The sequence below is a fragment of the Mycteria americana genome, chromosome 5, assembly GCF_035582795.1.
Source record: "Mycteria americana isolate JAX WOST 10 ecotype Jacksonville Zoo and Gardens chromosome 5, USCA_MyAme_1.0, whole genome shotgun sequence".
Taxonomy (NCBI): Eukaryota; Metazoa; Chordata; class Aves; order Ciconiiformes; family Ciconiidae; genus Mycteria; species Mycteria americana.
In genome coordinates, this window is record NC_134369.1 from 60,514,089 (window position 1) to 60,538,472 (window position 24,384).

At 44.8% G+C, this 24,384-nt stretch overlaps 1 protein-coding gene across 1 annotated transcript; it reads right to left on the reverse strand.

Annotated features, from left to right (window-relative positions):
* Window positions 1–1,373: 1,373 nt before the first annotated feature.
* Window positions 1,374–11,284, reverse strand: DEGS2 (delta 4-desaturase, sphingolipid 2). Its single transcript, XM_075501549.1, has 2 exons — window positions 10,546–11,284; window positions 1,374–3,587 (listed from the first exon to the last, which is right to left on the reverse strand). Exons 1-2 carry the CDS (start codon window positions 11,260–11,262, stop codon window positions 3,444–3,446), a joined length of 861 nt encoding a protein of 286 aa, XP_075357664.1. The 5' UTR covers window positions 11,263–11,284; the 3' UTR covers window positions 1,374–3,443.
* Between the last annotated feature and the right edge of the window lie 13,100 nt (window positions 11,285–24,384).

Consider the following 24,384-nt stretch of genomic DNA (forward strand, 5'->3'; position numbering starts at 1 on the left):
GAAGGAGCCCTTCCAGTAGGAAGAACACAGACAAGCATTAGTAAGAGCGAAGATTATAATGCTCTGTTGCATAAATCTCATACAGTAGCTGATGCGTTTCTTAATTATAAACCCAGGCATACCTGACAATGGCAAGTACTTTTCAAAACTGCTGCCTCTCAGATGATCACAACTGTTCTGTGAAACTCTCCTGTAATCTTAATTAGGCTTCAGGAAGTTGGGGCCTGGCATGGTTCACGTTTTGCCTTGGAATGTGGCATTATGCCTAAGGACAGTAATAACTGCGTCGTAATTTGGGCCAAGGGTACAGCCCGGGTACGGTGTGCCACTCTGTTAACACCAGCCACCTGCTGTAAATGAGTTTTTCTTACTTTCTTCTTCTACCTTTGCAGGCCTCATATAATTAAGACATAATGAGCTGAAGTTTGCACAGGGCCACTTAATAGCTGTGGGAGCAAGGTGCACGGGGGTGGAAGGGGAAGCTTGGCTGATAGGGGCAGGGCAGCAGTCCTGGCATCACCGGTGCTTTGCTGGTTCCCAGCCTACGGCTCCAGCGACAGGGATACACAGGGTGGCTTATTTGCAGCAGTGGCACTGCAGGAGGATTTCCCCCTCCCAGACACTAACTCAGTTTGCCTGTTGCCTCTGTAGAGAAGGGTGTCCCTTCATGCTGGGCTTGTTGAGGTCACTGCTGCAACGGGCCAGGCTGCAGGCATTTTACATCAGCAGAAATCAAAAGGGGCATTAACCTCCACTCCAGCCTGTCATATAGCTATTTGTCCCTCCTATCGCCTCTTGCCGGAGCATTAGTGTGGCCCCACAATGAAGGAGATCTGGATTAATTTTTAAGCTAAGAGAATAAAACTATACATAGCCGCAGTGTTCTTTTAACCCAGGCCCATTTGCCCTGTGGTTACAAAAAAAAAAAAACCACCCTTCTGCTAACTTTACTGGTAGTGGCAAGGACAAGCGCCCACAGAGAGGACAGGATCACAGCCTTCTCCGGCAGCACCCCCACACACGGAAACCCAGTTTGCACTGCACGTCTGCTTCCAGCCCCTTCAAATTCCCGCTGAGGTGGAGAGTGCAGAGCAGGAGCTGTGGGGCTGCCCAGGCAAAGCAAGGTGGGACCATGACAGAAATGCTGATGGAAGGCAGGATGAGAAGCGGTTGCCAATTTTGGTTACCCCTCTGTTTGTACCATAGCCTCTGTGTCAGGCTAGGCTAGTAATCTATAGACCACATAGGCAACTGCATCATGGAACAGCTGAGTAAGGGAACTATAGAAAGGTCGCTCTCCATAGAGGAGAAGGACAATAGTCAGATTGAGGAAGATAGCATAATCTTTATTATGGTTTTTATTTTAACTTGCTAAGGACACGGACACGTTGAATCATGGAGTGCCAGCAACACTGAAGTAAATTAATGAAAAAGTGAAACTCCTGGCATGAGCACCAACACAAAGAAGTCAATAGAGGTTCCCGCAACAAAGCTACTTCCTTTGGGAGAAAAGGCACCTGAAGAACCAGTGCAGTCTGAAGTGTCAGAAGAAGTCCCGTTCTTCTGCTTCTTCTCCAGAAAAAGAACCAGACCAGAACAATATCTGTGCATGAACTGGTATTCAGCCCCTGCATCACAAAGGATCTTGCACTGCTGAGCAAACCTGGGTGTTTACCCAACTGCCAAAATCAGACAGATGAGGAAAATGAAGGAAAGGGAAACGGAGGAGGAGGAACCCAAATTGTTGCAGGCTAGCTCAGCTGCCTGGTGTGCTAGGCTAGCGAGCGGACAGACTGACTCACTGGATCCAGTATTGTAGGAGGAAGGAATGAAACTGTGTTTATTGAGGAAATCAGGCTTCCCAGGTCTAACAGCATACTTTGAGGGAGCAACGAGAATGCAGAATAATCCTTTTCTTTGCTACAGACATGGATTTCCAGAAGAAAACAAAAACCTGAAACTGTAGAGTGTTAGGTTATAAGAGAACCTTTATAGATCTATTCTCTTTTAACCTCTTAGTAAGGACAGAAGTAAGTTGTCAGCTTTCCAGGAGGGAAGTTATTAGATGGCATCTGAACTCCTGCCTCCCAAGATATTGTTCTGCTTGGAGACAGGTATGGTGATTAAGGTTTTTGATGATACAGAATTATTGAGAATAGCCAAAAGTTGATAGTTGGAGAGGACAGGTAGGAAGATTTAACTATTCCGGTGGGCAGAAACGACAGATGAAGGTTAATGTCAATAGCACAAAGTAAGACATGTAGGGAGAGAAACAACCCCAGCTCCATATTCCAGGTATATCCCCTTAACACCTTCAGTGGCAACTTTTATATAGCTGGAGTATCACATGCTTCCCAAATGTCAAGTCAGTGCCCCTTGAATGACCGAGGAAAAAAGTTACAATTATTCTGAAAGCAGTTAGGAACAAATATCACCATAATGTCTCCATATCTTCACTGACACATACTTATAACTCCTATGCACAGAAAGGGGTATAATATAGAGAAGACCAAGAAAGCTGATCAGGAATATTAACCTTGGCAAGCAGCAATTAAAATTAGAACCTTTCCATTCTCAGAAGGACTTACAGTGCGGAAAAGGATGAGAAACGTGAAGTTATGAATACTGTTGAAAAGGTGAGTGAGAAAGGACCACCCAGTTCCTCCAGGGGCACATCCATGCTGCTGATCAGGCAGCGAGCAGAAGACTAAAGGAAGGGTTTCTCCATGCCACAGTACAGCTCTGCCAGTTAGCTACACTGAGTATTAGATCCTAAGAATAGAAATGCATTCAGAAAAGGTTTAGACAAAGCCCTGGAATAAAGGTCAAACAGCAGATACTAAAATAGTGGTACAAATGTACAAAAATATACACATATTCCATTGCATATACAAAATCTCTGCTACCAGCAATTATCAGAAGTAAGATATTAGATTAGACAAAACATTGAGCTACAGGCACCCTTGTGTTCTCCAGAAAGTATCATTTGCTACTGCGTGCCAGTCCTCCCTGCTTCCACAGTCCTGTGCACGCAGAGCATCTACATCTAATCTGGCATGAAGAGAAACCAGTCCTAAACTACACACACGCATGCTCACACATACACGCCCTAAGCATTCTCCGTTGCAGACCAGGCCAAAACTCAGATTTAGGCACATGTGGCCCAGGAAGTTAACTCTAAGCCTAGACCAAAGGTTCACATAATCATAGCTCACTCTAATCTAGTTTCTCAGGGTTACATACACAAATATCCTTTATTATTAAAAAGTATCAATAGTCTAAAATAGTGCATCCAATTCCTTCATTTTCACACTCATCCTCTTGGTCTAAGGAGCACGCATCAATGCTACTTCAGCACATACAAACATCCTTCTACTTCTCAGAAAACTCAAGTCATTCAAATGAACAAACAGAACGCTAATGCGGCTGGCGGAGCTAGTCCGTTAGCTTTCTTTTGCCAGCTTATATAGTCTCTTAACCCTTGAATAAGGACCAATAGTGTCATCAAAAACAAAGTCCCACAGAACTTGAATCCAGGACTGGTGATGTGGGAGGTTATCGTAATATTCTGCTGCAATCTTCTTCACCTGGAAGAAGAAGAGAGAGAACGAGCTGTTTAGCTGGCACAGTGTCAGGTGTGTTTCAGTCTTCACGTTCAGATCTGATAGCACAGCCATAACCTGAAGTTACTTGTTATTGCTTGTGAGCTTCTGAAGTTCAGCCAAATGAGATGTACTTAAACGCATCTAGATACTTCTTAGCAGATTTCTGATGTAAGTTTTGCCTCACAATGTCAGAATTTGAAAGCTGATGGATCGCAGCCTTCAGTCCGAACTATTTTCTCTCATTTCGGAGGTGGAGGGATCTCCACAATGAGGTGACTAATCCACCTTGTAAATTGCCAAGACTCCAACACACTGTATTTAAAGCCCTGTTCGCCACTCATAATACTCATCTGCTGAGGGTTCCGAGTAGGAGAGAAATACCAATTGAGAAAATGCCAGACACAGCCTTGCCTACACTTCATTTTCTTTCCTCCATTCTGCTACCGTGATGCAAATCTGAGAGATGGGTTCCTCCATCAGGCAGAGGAAATTGCGGGGGCAGTCCATTCTCCTCAGTCTGGTGTTAAAAATGCTGCAAGATTCATTATTAGATCACAAGTCTAATAAAATTTCAACCCTGTTACAAATCCCCAAGTCTTAAGACTGTTGCCATCAAAGAAGCATTGCACATCATTGGGAGTGGCACTTGTACTGGGAGTAAGGCCAGAACCAGAGGACAAAGAGGTTTCAAACCTGGCAGGTTCAGGGGACTATAAGGATTCCCGAGTTACCAGTAGTCCTTGCTCCAGCTAGATGCTCTGCTTTTTGAACACACTTATGAAGCAGCAGAGTCTGGTAACTATCGTACACTTGCACATAAACTGCTTGGGCATGGTGTTATTACAGCTCCACCTCTTAGACAAACAAAGCTCTGTTCTAGAGTAGTTTGTCTTGATGGACAGCACGACTTCTCTCTTTAAAAACCCTGTAGAATTTTAAAGCCAGCCATGCTGAGCACAGCACAGACTTACAGTGAAGAGCGAAAAGGTTACACAGAAATTGTCATCCAGGAGGAGGGTCTCATCAGCATCCGAGGAGTAATGGTGGAATCTTAACGCAGCATTTTGACTGTTTGTGAAAAGGTAAGAATCCCAGCAGAAGTTAAATTATAAGCCAGTACGGCTCACTGCTAGTTACCTTGTTAATTCAGCTTCCTAGCAGACACTTCCTGTGAGGTAGGCTGGGCAACGTACAAGTTTCATTAAGATCTCTTACCTCTGTACCTCAGCCCCTATGCAGTCCTTGTGCTCGTGCCATGGTAGTGCTGTGTTGGAGGTGGAATCAGAGAATCACAGAATCATTTAGGTTGGAAAAGACCTTTAAGATCATCAAGTCCAACCGTTAACCTAGCAGTGCCAAGTCCACCACTAAACCATGTCCCTAAGCGCCACATCTACATGTCTTTTAAATACCTCCAGGAATGGTGACTCAACCACTGGCAGCCTGTTCCAATGCTTGGCAACCCTTTTGGTGAAGAAATTTTCCCTAATATCCAATCTAAACCTCCCCTGGTGCAACTTGAGGCCATTTCCTCTTGTCCTATCGCTTGCTACTTGGGAGAAGAGATCGACACCCACCTTGCTACAACCTCCTTTCAGGTAGTTGTAGAGAGCGATAAGGTCTCCCCTCAGCCTCCTTTTCTCCAGGCTAAACAAGATTCAGTTCAGGTCTGATTATATTCTGCCTTTCACTGAATACCTCTGACTTCCTAATAATTCCCTCTATCCTGCTTTAAAGTGTTGGTCTGTACTTCAAATGTGGTTCATTTTCAATGGGATTCAGACAATATCAGCATTTCCCCTTAGAGCTATTTGTTAATGACTAGAAGAGTGATTTCCAGGCACCAGGTAAGATCTCTGGAGATGCAGATTTAGTTCCCTGCACTCCTTCTGTAACCACAGTCAGAAATAATTTAATCTGGGTTTTGTATCCTCCCTTTTCCCAGCTGGGTAGTTGAAATAGCCAGAGGATGAGAGGGCAGACTATTTAGACAGTAAGCTCCCTTGACTCCCTTGAATGAAAGCCACTAATGAGGCCTTATGCAAACACAAAGGGGGTCTCAGATACCCAGCCCCAAAAGCCTCACTCCAGCTCTGATGTGGTCATTCCCTAGCACACTGCTGCTTACAGACCTTCCCTCCTACCTCCATTTTAGAAGTTCTGCCTGAATTTTGACTTGCAACAGTAATTCAGCCCTCATCTATACTAGCTAAGTTCATATGGCAAGTCTACCTTTCCCCTCTTCTCCAGAACCCCCATATATTTCTTGCCCACAGAAACAATGGTCTGAACCAGACACATTTTCTCAGCTAGGTACATTATTCTGCAGAGCTCGTCATCATATTAGACTCTGACCACTACGAGGGCTTCAGAAAGTCTTTCTGTATTGCCCCTTGCATATGGAAGTGGAGGGTTGGAGATTCACAGAAACTCCTAGGAACAATGTCTCAGGCAGTGGCTGTGCCCTCTGGCACCAAAGGCTAACTAAAAATGACCCCAGTGCTGAAGCAGGAAAAAGTGGCTCAGAGAAGAGGCCAATAAACAGCCTGCCTATGTTCAACCCAATAGTTTCTGCACTTTCAGCAAACATGAGCAGCAGTATAGTCTGGGCATAGCGCTGAAGAGCTCAGGTGGACACAACATGCAAGTCTGGAAACTTGCACTTAAATATATTCCATACACATATTCTGCAGTTGTATTACAGATTTCAAACAGGCACCTAGAATACAAGTATTATTGGATAATTAAGATGATTAATCAAAATACCCAGCAGTGAATTTTGAAGAAGATCATACACACCTCATCCTGGAAGCAGGCAGCCCTGTCATGGCTGGCAAGCTGCTTGCCAGCATCAGGTGTGGAGGAGTTGCTTGTTCACCAAGCATATCCATTTAGCACCTTCCTGCAGAGCACGGTGGCAGTTCATTCTGAATGGTCAGTATGGAAACCACAAGAGATGCCCAGGGGCTTGCACGGGAGTGTGTTAGCCTAGATCAGCTGCAGGACAGTGACTCACACCTACACGAAGTAGTTCTTTGCTCTGCTTTGTGCCCAGCAGCACCTTGTGCAGGAAGGCAGGCAGCACTTGCACCATCAGCAAGGTCTCTGCGCTCTGGGCAGGACAACTGTATGAGATGTACAGAAACAATGGACAGGAGAAGATAAACTGCAATAAAATACTTGTGACAAAGGAATGGGGAAAAGGGAAAATTGAATGAATGCAGTTAGAGGGAGGACTTCTGAAGGGTTTTCCTGTGGAAAAGACAAAAAGTTTTGTTAGGTGTGTCTTCCCATTTTGCTATCACATGGCAGGAAAGATTTTTAAAAGTGGTTTCACTTTTGCAATGGATCTACACAAAAGTTTCCCAACAAAAACAGCTCAGCTATTGTAATTTCTTTCAGCATCTCCATATGTAAAACAAAATTATCTCCTCCTTACCTGCCAGAAAATCTGGGGGGTGGGAGGGCAGAAAGTAATTGGTTTTTAATGCAGATTCCATTTTAAATACAACATTAAACTACATCTATTAAGTATGTTTGAAGCTGGAGGAGTCATCCTCCATGTTGCATTCTGCATCCAGCACAAAACCCGCGGATGGCAGTTTCCAAGTAACAAGTTTTGCAGCCAGTGTTACGATCATAGATGGTCTCAAAGAGGATGGCACTGTGACAAAGTATTCCTAAGTCCTACTCCTGACTCCCGCCCCAAGCTCTCCATATTGCATTGGAGATGGGCCATTTGCTTCAACTCCTCCTTTCCTTCCTCCTTACAAATCTCAGCTGTAAGGCTTAACTCACTACTAGTTTGTGAATGGAAGTTATCATGGAAGGACAGCAAGAGATCACAAAGTCTGCAAGAAGCTTATTAGGCACTTGGCACCTGGTATATTGAGGCTTTTCTTCAAGTAGATCAAGGTGGTAGGTAAGAAATGACATCTTTCAGACTGAAACTTTGCTTCTGGTTTTGTACTTGTAGAGCACAGCAACAGGACCCCGATCCTACTCCATTGTATCAGATAGACACAAAAGTTAAATGCAACCTAATATTTCACCACGGCTGTTATAGACCCTTTGTCCTGTCGCTATACAGAAGCTAGAGATCCTTATAACAAGAAGCTGAAAAATGATGTTTAGAATGCTAGAAGGCATATTACAGAAGTTCCCTCCATAGTCCTTGACCGGGGGGGAGCATTCAAGCTAGCCCTCCTGGCCATCACAGGGTTAATGAAATCTGCAATTCAAAACCAGCACATCTACCATGTTTTCCAGTCTTGTCTGTCTAATAAATCTGGTTTCATACCATGTCTTTTCCTTTTCCCACACGCTTAATGAGTAACTAGTTTGCCTCTGGTAACACTGCAGTTTTTATTGCAGTTTGTAGGAAGAGTACTGAGTTCCTCCTTCTTCTCCTCTCCCCTCTCTCCATAAGTATATCCAATCCTTCAGATAATGAAGAATGGTTCTTTTTAATAATTTGGTAAAGAATGCGGTATTTTATTGCATGCAAAGACTAATCGAGTCATAAGTCTATAGGGGTTTTTTTAGAGCAGGTCCTTCATTATAATGTTAGATTTCATGGTCTCTTGCATAACCTCTCATTATACTGGTGGGACAAGTTCTTACTGCACACTCATGTCACTCATCTTTAATATCTATAAGCTTACAGCACAGCCTAATTCTTCCTCTTTCAAATCTGTCACACTCCTAGGGTAAAGGTCTTTCCAGTGGCAAACACATTACTCAGAACATTCTGAATGAGACACCTGTAACAAAGGACAAAGCTGAATTTACTTTTCTGATAAGCAAGTGGAAGACCCAGTTGCTTTCCAAGATTAAGATCCAGTTATTCTCTGATCCTATTTCTTCCCTGCTCTCAATCATGCAGGAACCAAATAAGATCTTTATTCCACTTTCTACTAGCCAATAATTAAAAATAAAAATAGCTATACTGAGAGGTCATCCATATTACACAATTCAACTATTAGAAGTTCAAGTGCCTAAGAGACTAGATATGAAAAAACTAGACCTTTGCTGAGTGAAGAATTTGCTGGGAGGTTAAGCAGGGGGAGGTTTCTAGCCCTACCTGTGATGAAGTTCAAACATTAAAGCTAGCCAGAGAGGATCTGTCCCCTTATCTCCTTTCACCAAAGAGGCAGAGAATTTTCCTTCTCAATTTGCAGAAAAGAATAACCAACTTGTTTTAATGGACAAAAGATTTTCTACAGTAACTGTTTTGCCAAAGGATTTTCATTTCATAATAGATATTCACTTGATCACTTGTCAAAGACTCTAAGTTTTCCATAGAATTCTGTCAGGCAACAACAACTGACAAGCCTGATATCTCCTCCACCAGCAGGGCAAGTCTCAGCGGCCCAAGAGCTAGAAACACATGAACACGAGCCCATGAAATTCAACTAATAACTCTATCCTCTTTACACAGGAGGGCAGACACTTCCAGCTGCTTCACTGCCTCGAGGAATTAGGGTGAACTATTTGTAATGTGGGTGGGGAAGAGCTTTTCAGGTCTCAATCAGGTCTGGAGCAACAGTCCCAGCAAGTTCAATTAGTCACTCACCTCCCTTGTGTAAGATACAGAGCTAAACTCCTTCTCTTCTTCCATTTACATTTCAGTAATCTAAGTATCTAAGCCTCTCTAACAAGTTTGAACATTTGAAGCTAAAGCTAAGCTCATACACTTCCCTGAGCTGAGCTGAGGGAGTGCCTGACAGGAGAATTCACGTGTGGGCTTGGGTGCTTTACTGGCTGCTCTGAACCCCGCCAGGAATGGCCAGGACAGACCTCCAGCAGTAAGGGAGGTGTGTTGAAACAGAACTGCAGGCTATATAGAGGATCCCCACGCTCTTCTACACCGCAAGAAAATCTCCTCTTGTTTTGAATCTCTTCTCCGACAGTGCTTCTGTGATGAAGAACATTAACCCGTAAAGCAGGGTTTGCCTGGATATACCATCATAAAAGTTGTACAGGTTATGCAGTAGTGGGGAGGTCACAGCTCCTGTACCTCAGCCTCCTCAGCTCTACCTCCACCTCGCGAGGATGTTGCAGTAGTAGCCCCCAGCTTTGCATCAGACCAGAGGCAGAAAATGTTTCCTTCCTCCTATGCCAGAGGATTTGTATGTAGGAGTAATACTTCGAAGTCACGTACCTTTAACACTGTGAGCACCTGCTGAGGAACCCTTGTATTAAAACCCAGAAGAGCAGCTACATACCTGGAGGGAGACTGAAAACCATTCCTAGACACCTGGGCTTTGCAAATTTGATTCCCACAACTGATAAAATGTAAACAAAAAGGGGGTTGACTTTCAAAAGAGGAAAGCCACAGCACTTTCCCAATGACAGATCAGGCATCCTCAGTTTCTGTGGGTGGGGCAGCAGAGCTAAAACAAGTCATATAGAGTGGGGCTTTATTTCCTAGTGCTGTTTTTGTCAGGCTGGAACATGCCCCAATATTTACATCATCTCAAAAATAGAAAGACTTTTATTTGATGTTAATCAAGCAATATAGTTAGCAGATTGATCATTAGACAAATTTCAAGTAGTAATTGCCACCTGCCTCACTTTAGATACGCCTTTAAAATTCCAAAGAGATGAAACCTGGTGGCTGAGGGAAGGAAATGGAGAAATTTAGAGCGTTGTTGGAGGATCTTATCATGCAAAAAGCCCTCTGATTCCTCAAGCCCTCTGAGGCTCAGATGTTCATGTTTCCATCAAATAAATGAAATATTACAGCAGTTTGGCAGCCATTTCTCTCAATCTCCCACTTAAAATGAAAGAATTAGAAACAAATCCAAAAGCTTTCTTCTTTTTTCCTTTCTTTTTCTTTTTTAAAATTGATCCATTGCTATGATTTGGAGTGATTTCTTTGAGACAGTTTAGCAACTTTTATAAAAATCTAATTCACTCGTGCTCATGCCGTACTTACCATTGGCAATCTGCATCCCGGAATGCTGGGGAAGTCATGATGCTCCATGTGGTAGCCTACATTAAAGGTGAGCCAGTTCAGAGGTCCGTAATAAGAGTATGTCTCATACCCTTTCAAGAACATGTAGTGTTCTGCTATGAAGTGCCCAGAAATGGGATGTAAACCCATGCAAAGAATTGTACCTGCTATTAAGTAAATAATGGGTTTGAGCCCCCAAAGGTAGTAAATTATAAGGTCTATAGAAAACTGGACGAGAGCATTAAAAATTTCCATCCGTGTAATTGCTTTGGGGTTCACATACAGGGGTCTCAGACTGTAGAACAGAGGTTGGAGGAAAAGCCAAAGCAGTTTCCGAAGGGGCGTACAGAAGAACCAGCCTTCAAAGTCTGTGGGAATGTCCACATCCAGATTGTCCCCACCAAGGTACCGATGATGGTCAATGTGGTATTTCTTGAAAGAGGCAGAATAAGGGATGCCAATCGGCAAGTTGGCAAAGACTGCAAACCATCGGTTCCACTTGGCCTGCTTGTTCCCAAAGGCGACATTGTGTGAAATATCATGGATGGCTAGGGTCAGCGAATGGTTGATGCAGCCCCCAAAAGCATAAGCCCAGAAGAAAATCCATTTCCAAGATAAGTCTTTCACCAGGTAGCATGCTAGAAACTGCATGAAAACCATTCCAGATACAATCCACTTTAAATGTGGATCCGGTCCCATCAGAGTCTTGATCTCTGGATACTTTGCTAAAGGGAAAAATGCAGAGAAAACCTCATTAGGTCACAGTGAGGTAAACATAATCACCACCGGCACTCTGTTTTTATCACCATATGTTTGAGGCCCTAGTTTTACAAAGTGGCAATTCCAGAGCCAGATTGCCACTACAGTGAAAGTTTTACTAATGTACGGGCTCCATTCCCACTGCCAGCATCACGTCCAATTGTGATTGATATTGATATACACATACACACATACACATATCTATACACACATACATACAAAAAAATAAAATTTACCCTGATGGTCATTATATGGCATCATGTGCCTTCACAAGGATGGGTATTAGTTTGCCAAAACCCACCAGATTTAAGCTCTAAGAAGCACCTTCTGTCAAGTTTTTCATTTTCCTTTTTATTTTGCCCAATCCAGTTGCTATTTTCCACAAAAGGGATACAACTGCCTTCTTTGTAGCCCTTTTCATACTGTTGCTTCAGACACGCTAGCAGGGGAAGAGGGCTGAGCAACAGGCTCGCCAGGTTTTGCTCTGTGGTTAGATGACAAATGTAGCATTAAAGAAAAATTCCTAAGTATTTGAGTGTTCATCAGTGCTTCCAACACGTACAACTCTTTGCACGTGGTAACATCACAAGAAAGTCAGTAATATTATCAGGAATTTGTAAGACAGAAAATTTTACTCCTTTCCCATTCATTAGCCTGTTCCCAAGTCACATACCAGAAACAGATATGAAAGTCACGTAAATAATAACACAGCAGCTTCATGCAGCCTCACAAATGCTGCAATACAGCACCAGAGAGACATGGGCTAGGCTTGCCACGTCCGACCTGTGTCAGGACAGGACCCGCTTACTGATCTTTAGTTCTACTGGCCATTCATTTGTCCTTTTAAGAAAAAGAAAATACACAGAAGTACAGCTTATCTTTTAGGTGCTGTTCATTGCTTCAGGTCTCTTCTTTACAAACCTGCACTTCTCACTTCCAGTATTAACTTGCACAGGAATTTTTCCACTGTTTTATGGCTTCTACCCACCCACTGGCCTCCCTTCTTTTACTCATACCCTGCATTTCTCAATAATTACAGCTTACACAGATAAGACTGTAGGAGAAGTCACTCATTCTGAACCCTGAGGTTACACAGTCTGTCCCTGTAAGTTTGATAGGCCCATTTTATGAATAGAAGAGTAAATATCATCTAACTGTCACTGTATGATACCAACTCAGTAAAAGCAGATTATAATAATTTGCATCTATGCAGCTGTATATACTACAAACTGACGCGGGAGACAATACACATAACTTCATGTGACCTTGCAAGCAGTGGCAGGTACTGAGTGCAGGACGCAGAGAAGGTATTTATGGAACTGAACCCTGAAAAGTTTGCAGAAGTTGAGAAAGATGAAGCACTAAAGGAAGCAGGCTGATGTGGTCATGCTCTGCAACCATTCAAACAACTTTTCAACCTGTTAGCCAACTTCAGCCCAGCTTAACAGTTAGAGACAATAAAGATTAGACAGGTTTTGTGGAAGATGATGAGAAAAGGGATATTCTCAATTCTTCCCCTTGAGAGGACAAGGGAGCAAAATCACCATGAGGAGTATTCAGGCAGGGGAGAGATTTTCTAAGTGGTGGAAAAGCTCTAGTAAAAGTTCACATCTTTCTAAAGTCAGCCAAACTTTTTGATAAAAATCTTTGGAAAGCCCAGATGTTTTGGTTTTGCTGTTTTGTTTTTGTCCTTGTTTTTGCAGGTTTTTTAGTTTTCATGTTAGAAATGCTAACATGCTCGAAGCGGTTCTCTGGTACCTAGACAGGTACCAAAATTTTACACAAAGTGCTGGAATATCCAGTCGAAAGAATAACCTGATATAATGACCTGGTCAAAATATCTGTTACAGACATATAATTTTACATAGCTTAATGTCCTGATTTGGATCATCTGTCCAAAACCTAGAAAACCCTTTAATAAACCAAGCCACCTCAAATTTTCAGTCACACATTCAGTAACTTATATCTACCACGTTGGTAGATATAAGTTACTGCAGTCACCGAAGAGATGAAGAGATATAAAAACCAAATCTGTTCCTCAGCCTGGTCAAATTCAGGCCACTTGGACCAAAAAAAAAAAGATTTAATGGGATGGGAAAATGATTAAGCAATGCTTTATATTGTAGTTTGAGAACTTATTTATATTGTCGCTTTGGACCTATTTCTTTTTGTTGCAGCTAACAAGGATTGCAGATTACCTTTAAGAGATTTCAGAGTAGTAACTGCCAACCGGCAGCAACAGTGTCTGCAAGCAGCAATGCAGGTAAGTTGCATTTATCACAGGTGACAGCTATTAAGTAACTTCCTAAGGTTTAGTATTAAATTCAACACATGATTAACTCCTCTCCAACAGTCAATTTTTGCATACTAGTTAAACCACAGTACTGTATCTGTTTATCATTAATGCTGATAAACCCTTCCCATTCCCATGGCATGGAACCTTGGGGAGGCTGACAGGTGGGGCTGCTAGGCTCACTGTAGGCTAAAAGCCTCGCTGGTGGTGTAGCCTGCCAGAGACCTTTCGGTTCAGGAGCGCTGCACATGCAAAATGTTGAATGCTGACCCTTTCAAAACTTGAGGCCAAGCACTCTTCCGAGAGACACATTTAATCTCAGATTAAGTGATCCTCATGACTGCAGTTCATATATAACATGCCGACACAAAGATGTATCTCATTTTTCCCTTGCGTTCATGCCTTGCAGTTAGCTGAACGAATCCTAGTAAGGCAAGATAGAGCACTTACAGTTGAAAAACCTGGACAACCCTGTAAGGCTGCTGTGACAAGTGTCTGTAGGTGATCAGCTGGGCTGTGCAAACCAGGGCCGTGCAAACCAGCTGTCAGCCATCTGCACGTCCCAAAGGCAACAGAGAATCAGACACAGGGTTACTATGCAGTGCTGAACCAGGATCCGTAAAGGACTATGAGACCTGTGGCAGCTACACAATAAAGACCACCCTCGTTTCCTACACGCTGCACTTGGAGAAGTAAACAGACACCTACTCTCCACTCTTGAGACTGCTAGAATTTCACACTAAGCGGCATCCGAGCAGAGATTTTCATCATGCTGCTCTTTCCTAAACCGCTTCCATTTTGGTCTTCCTGAGCACTTTTCAATTATAAAAATGACCAGCTTCTATACAGCCAGAGTCCATCGCTTCCCAGCCAGGGCTGAGTCAGGGCTAATACATGATGATGGTCATAAAATGTAATCTATAGTGAGCTCTTCATTATCGACAATCATGGCACGGAAAGGGCACAGGAACAGGAGAAAAAAACCCCAACGTGCAGCCATTCTAGATAAAGGTGGGGGAGAGGGGGATGATGGACAAAAAACCCCCACAAAGTTATGTGACCACATGGAACCAGAATTTGCCCTTTAGAGTACAATAGGACCAGGACAGCTCCAGCTACTCTGATGTCTCCACAGCACATTCTCCAGCCTCCAGCTCATTGGGAAAGTCTGCTAGCTCAGCCTGGCAGACTGCTTATCCACACATGCTGCTTCCAGCTTGTCCATCGTACTGCCATTCAGAGGGTGGGGATACTGGTATAGATGTACAGAAGTGCAGAAGCCCGACTTTTCTGTCCCAGCACACCGCAAAAGCAGTGCAAGCACTTTAGTTGTAGCAGTAGTACCCATTTTAGTGGGTAGATGTAGTTAATAATTCTGCCCAAAAAGCTCCACGGTTTCTATAGCGTAACCTCAGAGCCCCTGAAATCTGCACCACAACAATGAAAGACAGCATTTCCCACTTGTACAACAGTGTGGATGAAAGAACAGCAGTTGAGAGAGAACAAATGCTGCAAGTATATTTTCAGAAGGGTTCATGATTCTGAAGCAACTTATTTACTGAATTAACATTTCACGGAGATCACTCCAGTGTTGTGTGTAAGCATCAGTCACCTTTCTAGAGGCATGCCTCACTCTGAAACACTACCGACAGATTACTCTGGCTACACTTTTTTTTCCTTGATGCTCCTCTCTGGAGATCCAGGAGCACTCACCATAGCCCTGCAGTGATGCTCAGTTAGGACTTGAGTAATTGTTCCTGGAGAAACTGTCAGTCACTAGGTCCTGGTGTTCCTCCTCCTCAGGAGACAGTGAATATCTTGTTCTGAACCCTCACTCATCCTCTATTCCCACTGACAATGCTCCTGAGATGACTCAGGAGAGACCCAGTTAGACCTCAGTGATGGCAGCAGACACAATTTCTCGTTGACGTGACACCACATGCTTAGCACTTGCACATTTGGGCATACATGGGACTTGGATGTGGGCAAGTGGGAGCTGTCCACAAACACAGAGGTGGTGGAGGTTTAAAGGAGCAGCAGCCCTGCCCACATCCATGAGAAGCTAGTAGTAGCAAGGGAAGAAATTAATTTCTTCATCTTCCTTTATTTTGACCACAAGTGCGGCATACAGGTATAGTCAAAGTGGAGATACTACTCAGTGTAAGACTTTTAGAAGGCCTGTTAAAGAAAAGAAGAAAAGAAAAATATCTGCGATGCTGCTGTCCTGGACTATGTTCTATCAACTATGATTCCTTGCCAGAACAAATAAGACACCAGGCACAGGATGTTAGCTTTACTACCCCGTGCCCTATGCTGGAGCTGGTATTTGTACCAAAAAAATAAATAAACCAAAAGAAGTCCGTTTGCTGACATGATAGTGTTTTGCTTTTTAGCAGCTCAGCTCATGAACATGCTCATAAACAGCACAGCACACGGTGAGCCCTCAGCACAGGAAAGATATGGACCTGTTGGAGTGGGTCCAGAGGAGGGCCACAAAAATGATCAGAGGGATGGAACACCTCTCCTAAGAAGAAAGGCTGAGAGAGTTGGGTTTGTTCAGCCTGGAGAAAAGAAGGCTCCAGGGAGACCTTATTGAGGCATTTCAACACTTAAAGGCAGTTTATAAGAAAGATGGGGACAGACTTTTTAGCAGGGCCTGTTACTATAGGACAAGGGGTAATGGTTTTAAACTAAAAGATTTAGACTGGATCAAAGGAAGACATTTTTTACAATGAGGGTGGTGAGGCACTGGCACAGGTTGCCCAGAGAGGTGGTAGATGCCCCGTCCCTGGAAACATTCAAGGTCAGGTTGGATGGGGCTCTGAGCAACCTGACCTAGTTACGGATGTCCCTGCTCATTGCAGGGAGGGCTGGACTAGATGACCTGTAAAGGTCCCTTCCAACCCAAACTATTCTTTGATTCTGTGATTAATTCAAACCATACATGAGCCAGGACACAGGTAGGACACACACAGAGGACAACGTGCATAACAAAAGCTTCTGGCTTTGCAGAGTCTCCTGCACCCTCTAGTATGCAAACTAATAAGAAACCTTTTTGGCCCAATTAATTACACTGAAGTTTTGTATATCCACTGTGCAAGGACAAGGGTCTTAATCTTGTATTTCCCACCCACAACCTCCTAAATTGCTTTGTGCTAGCTGGTCCAATGGAGCTGGGTCACCCAGAAGTGGCCACCAGAGGCAAAGAACCACAGTGGTGCCACATTGCTGGTGTCAACAGAGATGGATGGTGTCAGCGCATCATGACGTAGCTATGACAGCAGCTATGACCTGCTTGTTTACGCTTGTTTATTAGCCCGTTCAGCGTAAAGGGATGTAGGAATGCTAGAAAGAAGGCTTCCAGCTCCCTCGGAAACAAAAACCTGCAACATGGAGTAAGCTGAAGCCTTCAGTTGCACTTAATACATTTTCAGCAGAAGACCACAAGTGCCGAAAACAGTGACTTTCTGCTCATGTGATTTATTTTATGGGTGATCCCCACAGGGAATTGGCATGAGCACTGAGATAGCAGCTATTCTGAATGTGCTCATCAGAGAACATGCACATCAGTGGCAGCACTGTGCCCACGTACTGCAGCCTAAAGGGGAAACAAACTCAGTTTCTTCGCCAGAAGCATATGTAATTCCGAGCTTTGATTTAAGCTAAGGAGATATGTATCTTGCACATTTCAGTAGGTACAATTTATCAGAATTTTCATAAATGTGAAGTTTAAACAGGCAACAGAAGAGACAGCTGGAAGAAACAGCAGACTAATCTCTAAATAAGTGAGCAGAGCCAGGAGCTATTATACCCAAATCAGCTAAATGCTAAAATAAAATGAATTTTGGCTTTTTTATTTTGTTCTACACCCCCCGCCCCCGCCATAGGCTAACATCTCAGCCTTTCTACAGGATAAAGCACAGATAAAATACTTGCACCATCTCCACTCCAAAATAACCTTCCAAAGAACCAATTATATAATTTTAAATTATTCTTGGATGTTAGATCATATTCAGATGCTCCTAGCCTTCCCTGAGCAACACTGATTCAGCCCTCATCCTCAGCAGCAAACAAGTGCTTCCCTAAGGATCCTGTGAGGCAAGACATTTCCTGACCAACCTACAGTAATTTTATAAAGTTAGATCCAACCCACAGCACAAAAAAGTTCTCAACTCTTGCCATGCTCATTTCTCATTTGGAAAACTGCTTGCAGGTGAAATGACCATTCATTGTGTGCTTATGGTGTTACCAGCATCTGAGCAATGTTTTTTTCATCTTCTCTCAAGACCAAAAAACCACGAACGCTTCCCACTGTGCAAGACCATAGTTCTCCAGGTGTTTGAATCCAACAGACCTTTATTGCCACTAAAGAAGAAATCCTGTTTCTACTAGAAGTAGATATCCCCTCTACCTTATACCCTACATTATATCTCCCTCTAACAGCATTTGTATAACTATATAGCAAGGCTAAGCAGATCCAGATGAAAAAACTTTCTTCCGTCAGGTTAGTTTTTAGCCAGGTCTTTCCCTAACACAGCTCACTGCAGCATTACACAAATCTCAGTCCTGATACAAGACAGTAACAGGCTTTTCATAAACAAGAGGGTGAGAGAACAGCAATGAAACAATTCAATTTCATACACTGAAAAGCATGAATAACACATTCAGGAACATGAATAACGTGATCAGGGTCGAAGTGCCAGCTTGGCAAGAGATCTCCACTGTAACATAGAAGCAGTTGGCACCTAGACAGTACCAAGCACAAGCTACATTTTAATACCTAGAGTCTAAGAGGAAGATACTACAAAGAGATAAGAGATAAAGTATCACCTCTCCCTTGCACAAAACGTTGATCTATTTGCTGGTATAATTACAGCCGTTAGGAATCACATCCCTAGTAGGTTCATCTAGTGCAACAGTGTCCTGCCATAAGCTAGCTTCCAGCCAGCCCAGTTGATATACACAGCTCATAGCTCTGCTGCTCAACTGGAACGGGTTGCCCAGAGAAGCTGTGGATGCCCCACCCCTGGAAGTGTTCAAGGTCAGGTTGGACAGGGCTTTGAGCAACCTGAGCTGGTGAAAGATGTCCCTGCCCATGGTAGGGGGATTGGACTCACAGAGTTATCATTCAGACATATTGTCACCGACTACAAAAGTCTTATAGACACCTGGGCTACTAACTCTCAAGCCAGGACACACAACTTTTGTGATGGACCATTATTATCTCTCAGTTGCTCTATAGAAACATATTGGGGCAACAGCTCAAGGAAACACCACTTATGTAGAAAGAAACTGCCTTACGTGTTTGTCAGTTTGCCTATATTATTTTCGTAATGGATAATTTCAATTTCCATTTAAATCCAAGTAGCCATGCCTGAGAGAGACCAACATTTCAAAAAGCTGCAGCCTAAACAGAAAACAAACAAGTTTCAGTGCTTAGCAACTAAATCATTAACCTATTGGGAGGAAAATACATCCTTTACCAGCGTGGAATGCTGTCCCCAAGGCATTGCTATATGCAAAAATGTAAAATACATGGATATTTATAGATATTTTTCATATGTATGTAAGATTCTCACAGTGCGCTCCAGCTCAGATACTAGACACTTTGGTAAGTACATACTCTAGATACCAGGGGTTTGCTGACCTTCAGGCTTTGAATAATAACAGTGATGATCATTATACCAATATCATATAGGATATCATGATAGTTTCAATAGCTTTTGGTAACATTTTGGTATTCGTGACACTAGTTTCATGATCCATTCTGCCTTGTCAGACACAGATGCAGATTGTTCTGCCCACATCTTCCATGTCTCTCTTTCCATGTTGCATTTCTCTATGCCCTTCCTTCTGCTCCCACAGCTGGGGCAGGGGAAGCTGTGGGGAAGGAGATGAACCTTGACCCTGTTGCTCATTCTGAACCCAAAGAAAGCAGGGGCAAAACGTCTGCAAGTATGCAGTCGAAAGGTCCTAAAAAGAGAGTTTGCTGTGGCAAGGGTAAGGCAGTCCAACCACTCCAGTGCCACCTTGCAATACAACTTTCACTGAGGTTTGCAGTCCCCACTCTATAGCAAGATCCGGAAAGCAAGAGACTAGCAAGGGGAGAGAACCCCCTATACACACTGCTACCCATAGCTCACAAAAACGTATTCCCCTTGACTAAAAGGATGAGTAGCATCACCCCAAGAGGCATCATTTTATATAATGACATCATTTGACTCTCTGGCATGATTACATAGTAAAATAATTATTATTTTCCTGGATATAATTCAAACCTGGACCAGGATATTCCACCACCACAACCATACCAGAAATGTTTTTGTGATTTAGGTTAACCTTGGTTTAATCTATTAGATTATGGAGGAGTTAAGAAACTACACCTCATTATCACAGACCCTGTGCAGCACTTCAGCCACAAGCTCCAGTGCCTTCCTTCATAAAAGATCTTTAAAAACTTTATCCTACTCATTAGAGGGAAGGAAAAAACCCCAACCAAACAACCCAAACAAAAACAGCAAAAAAAAAAAAAAAATCTTTATTAATAAAACGTTGAAAATATATTTTCAGGAGATACACAACAATACTCTGTGACAATTCTGAATTATTAGTTCTTTTCAGAAACTATCTTCAGAAAAGCCCAAACCCCCAAACCAAAAGCGAAAACCTCCCAACCCAATCTACTCACGTACGCGGTTAAACGCTGCCTGGCCAAGGTGAACACAGAAGAGCGTACCTTGTCCCTGACAAGCAGCGGGGACTTTCTGTTGTTCTCTAGCAGACACTCACCCACAGCCTCATCTGTTTTCCTGCACTCCCGAGACACTGGGAACACCTGCCCGCGGGAGGACCCCAGCCACCCCCCCTGCGGACCCGGCAGCGCTGCCGCCCGCCGCGGGCCCCCCCGCCGGCAGCTGCCGCCAGCCGAGGTGCGGGGCATGTGGACCTTGGACGCAGCCCCGGCCGCAGGTACGGCTGACGGCCCCGCAACGCCACGCCGCCGCCGCCAGCTCCGCCGCCCGTGTCACCCGGCTCGGCGCAGCGGGACTCCGCTCCGCCACCGGCGCCCTCGCCGCGCCTCTCCGCTGGCTCCAGAAGGCGAGGCGGCGCCGGCAGAGCCTGGGAGAGCAGCACCCCCGGGGAAACACCCCTCCGAGCCCACGGGGCTGCAGCCCCCGCTCTCCGCAGCCCGGCCAGTGCCCCCAGCCGCTTCCAGCACCGACAGCGGCGGACCCGCCACGGACCCCCCCGCTCCGCTCCGCCCCGTCCCGTCCCGTCCAGGGGTGCAATGCAGCCCGGCTGCCTGCCCCGACGGCGGCCGCTGCAGAGCCCCTCGACGTACCCAGGATCTCCTTCCTGCGCTGCGTGTGGGGCTGCTCCGTGTAGACCCACTCGAAGTCCCCGCGGGTGACACGGTTACCCATGGCTCCCGCTGCGCTCCGCGCCGCTCCGCGCTGACCTTATAGCTCCGCGCCCGGCGGAGGGGCGGCTCCGCCCGCCTCCTGCCTCCGCCCCGCCGGCTGCCTCTCGCCTCCGGCGGGCACCGGGGCTGCGCCCCGGCGGGGCGGCCGCGGGGGGAGCCTGGGCGTGGGCGGGGGAGCTGCGCGGCTCCGCTCGGGTGTGCGGGGAGCTGGGGGAGCTGCAGAGCCCCTCCGGGGTGCGCAGGGAGGGGCCGGGGGGAGAGAGCTGCCTCAGGGCTGGCTCTGGGGCAGGAGACGGGCGACCGAGATTCGAGATGCTGTAGGGGCCTCGAAGGCAGCCTGGCGAGGTGTGTGGGGTGGGCGGTGGTCTGCAGGGCAGCAGGATCCCCATCGTGCTGCCGCCACCGCCGTGGGGCCCACCGGGGCTCAGCACAGCCACTACGGCCATCCCCTCCCGGGACGGCCTCAGAGCACAGGGGGATCACCAGCACTGCAGGCTGGTCCCCGTGCACTTCCAGACAAGGATTTTGGAAAGCAAGGGTAGTCCAAATCCCATAAATCCAGTGCCACAGCCCTAAGCAGAACGTGACTTAGGGCAAAGCCCAGTCATGTGAGCTCCTCCCAGGGGTGGAAGACCTGGGACGGCGCAAAGATGACCAACGCCCGACAGACGTGTCCTTGGCACTCTGACAAATCCTGTGTGAGCTGTCCCGGTGGCATCCAGCCCTTGGCTGGGTCACACTTCACTCCTGAGAATCTGTGGCCCATTTCCCAGGCCGGGTACCGTCTCCGCTGAAGCAGCAGGAAATCACACCGCTCCCTTGGTAACGAAGCCAGGCAAAGGACTTGCTAACCTTAAAACTAAGGTAACCTTGCTAACCTCTCTGGCCTCTCTGATTCACAGGGAGAGGAGTTACACGTGTTACACGGTGATGTTTCTCCACGCACACAACCCAAAATTAAAGTGCTGCTCTTGTTCCCACTATGCTCTTTTGCAAGCCCGTACCTGACCCGCTGTCCGTCTTCAGGTTCACTATCCCTATCATTACTCCTTCCACTGACAACATCCCATCTGGATCAGCTCCACACTTGGAAGACAATTTAGTTTCGTTCTGTTTCAATATGAATCTCTCTAGCTCCCTCCGTACTCTCTTAACCTTAAAAATGCCTATCACAGTGGGAAGTTAAAAGGGGCAAAAAAAGAGCCTTGCAAATGTGAAATGTAAATATTTTTCAGCAATAATCTTTGCCTGCTAACATTGGCAATACTATCACCTCTTCCTTTAGTCTAGTTTAACTATTTAAGACTGCTTGGTAGCACAATTGTATGAAACAATATGGGTTAAAAAAAAAAGAAACAACAACAAGCAACAACAAAACAACCCCCAAACCCCAAACCCTGCCACCTGACTGCCAGAAAGTTTTAGGAGGCTTTTCTGATTTTTTTTTTTCCCTTGAAGTGGTCTAAATTTAAACCCTTGAATGCTTGAAGGTCCAAAGCAGGTTGAGCGGAAGGAGTATGGTGTAAAGGTAAGCAGCTTTGCCCAGAGGAGGAGCAGGAGTTTAACCACTTTGCTTCTACAGGTCAACTCTCTGGAAGTACAATGGTTTCTTCACCATTGCTCCAGCACGAGGTTGGTGTTCTCCCATAAAGTTGCAGCGCCCAACCCAGTTAATGGACTGTTAATCCAAGTAAGGTTATTAAATCTTTCTCTAAGGAATGAATTGTTCAGAAAGCAGATGCATCAGTATCTCAGCCTAAACCTTTAATTGGCTCAAACGTTTTGGCTTGTTGACAGTATCGGTGGAGAGGCCAAGGACGACATGAATGTGATGACACCCTTCTGTCACTTCCTGCTCAGGAGTGCTCAAGGTGACTAAAAAAGCAAATTAGTGGGGCAGTCCATGCAGTTGCAAAGAAAACAAATATGACTTCATCGCCAACAGTTTATCCAATACGCTAGTGCTATTGCACATGGTAAGTTACACATGGAAAGTTAAGTATCTCCTTTGCAGGCAACGGCATTGTCTTCACGTAGCTTATTACTACAGGCTCAACCCTACCACATGAGAAGAACAAAAAGTTTTTCTGTCTCCAGTGAGTTGGCATCTCTCTTTGAGGATAGAATTTCACGCTTTCTATTTCTGTAATAAACCAAACAAATTATACTAATTTAAGAGTAATTGTGGATGCCAGACAAACAAGAAACGCCAGCTCTAGACTGTCTTCTAGAAGTATTATCCAGCTCTGACCATTTGGCACCCTTAGTTTTATAGCATTCTAGTAAAGTGCAAACAGGCTTACAACCATTCACAAAGGAAAAGGAGGAGGGGATTTTAATGGCACCCGGCAATAACAGCACTTTTAATGAATATTATAATGATTGTGAGCTCTACAGATTCACGTACTCATTACACTTTATGGCAATTCAAACATGCTTCATATAGCCAGGTTCTCCCAGCTGTAGCCTTCCTTTCTTCAGCAATTTCCTATACTTGCTCGGGATTTCTAAGTATTGAGAAGCCTGGCTGAGAGAAATGTCTAACACACTCAAAAGGAGCACAGTTGCTGACTCTATGCAGAGTACCATCAAATATCTCACTTACATAGTTTTAAGTACACTTCACACTCACCTCCAGCATCCCAGCTGACAATTTCCAGGGTAAAAAAGACAAAAATCCTTTGCTCCATTGAGGGCATGACCTATGACATGCAGCACTGGAACAAGACATACTGGTCCTCTCTTCCAGGCAGACTCACACTTCCCCACCCAAAGGTGCCTTTCCACCAGCTGGCTTCCCAGCACGACCGTATTTCTGCTACGCAACCCAGCTACTTCCTCCCTCCACTTGTCAGAAGAAGAGGTGACACAGCACATGCGGCGGGAACACCTCCACACATTTCCCAGTGGCTATTGCCAGCCTGAAGAGCAGGCTTGGTGTTTGAGGTATCTTAATTCTGCCCTGGTGTACAGGCCTTAACTCCTCTTCTTCTGGTTTCCAGAGACTAATCTTTCTTAAAGCTGATGTTCTGGAAGTAAAATAACGTTCTTTGGCAATTTTATCTCTAAATAAGGTGTTTTCTCATCTGAATAAAGAGCTCCATGTCCCATGACGGACTTGCATTTTCAGCTCCTGAGTTACCTAGTTTCTTCTCTGCCTGTATGAACTGGACCTTCCTTCACAGTTATTTTGATTACCTGAAGAAAACATAGCTGCATACTCGCTTGTTTAGAAAACATTTTGCGGTCATTTTGAATGGGGTGTCACGCTCTGACACGATGTAACTAGTGACAAGGTTTACAACGTGATGTACTTTATTGAACAAAGTCAAATTTTCATAGGCAG

Bases quoted from the DNA above. Each gene is read 5' to 3' on its own strand.
- DEGS2 (XM_075501549.1), bottom strand. From the start codon at position 11,262: ATGGGACCGGATCCACATTTAAAGTGGATTGTATCTGGAATGGTTTTC. The intron at 3,588-10,545 runs GTAAGTACGGCA...TTCTTCTTCCAG, and splicing joins CGGGATGCAGATTGCCAATG to GTGAAGAAGATTGCAGCAGA.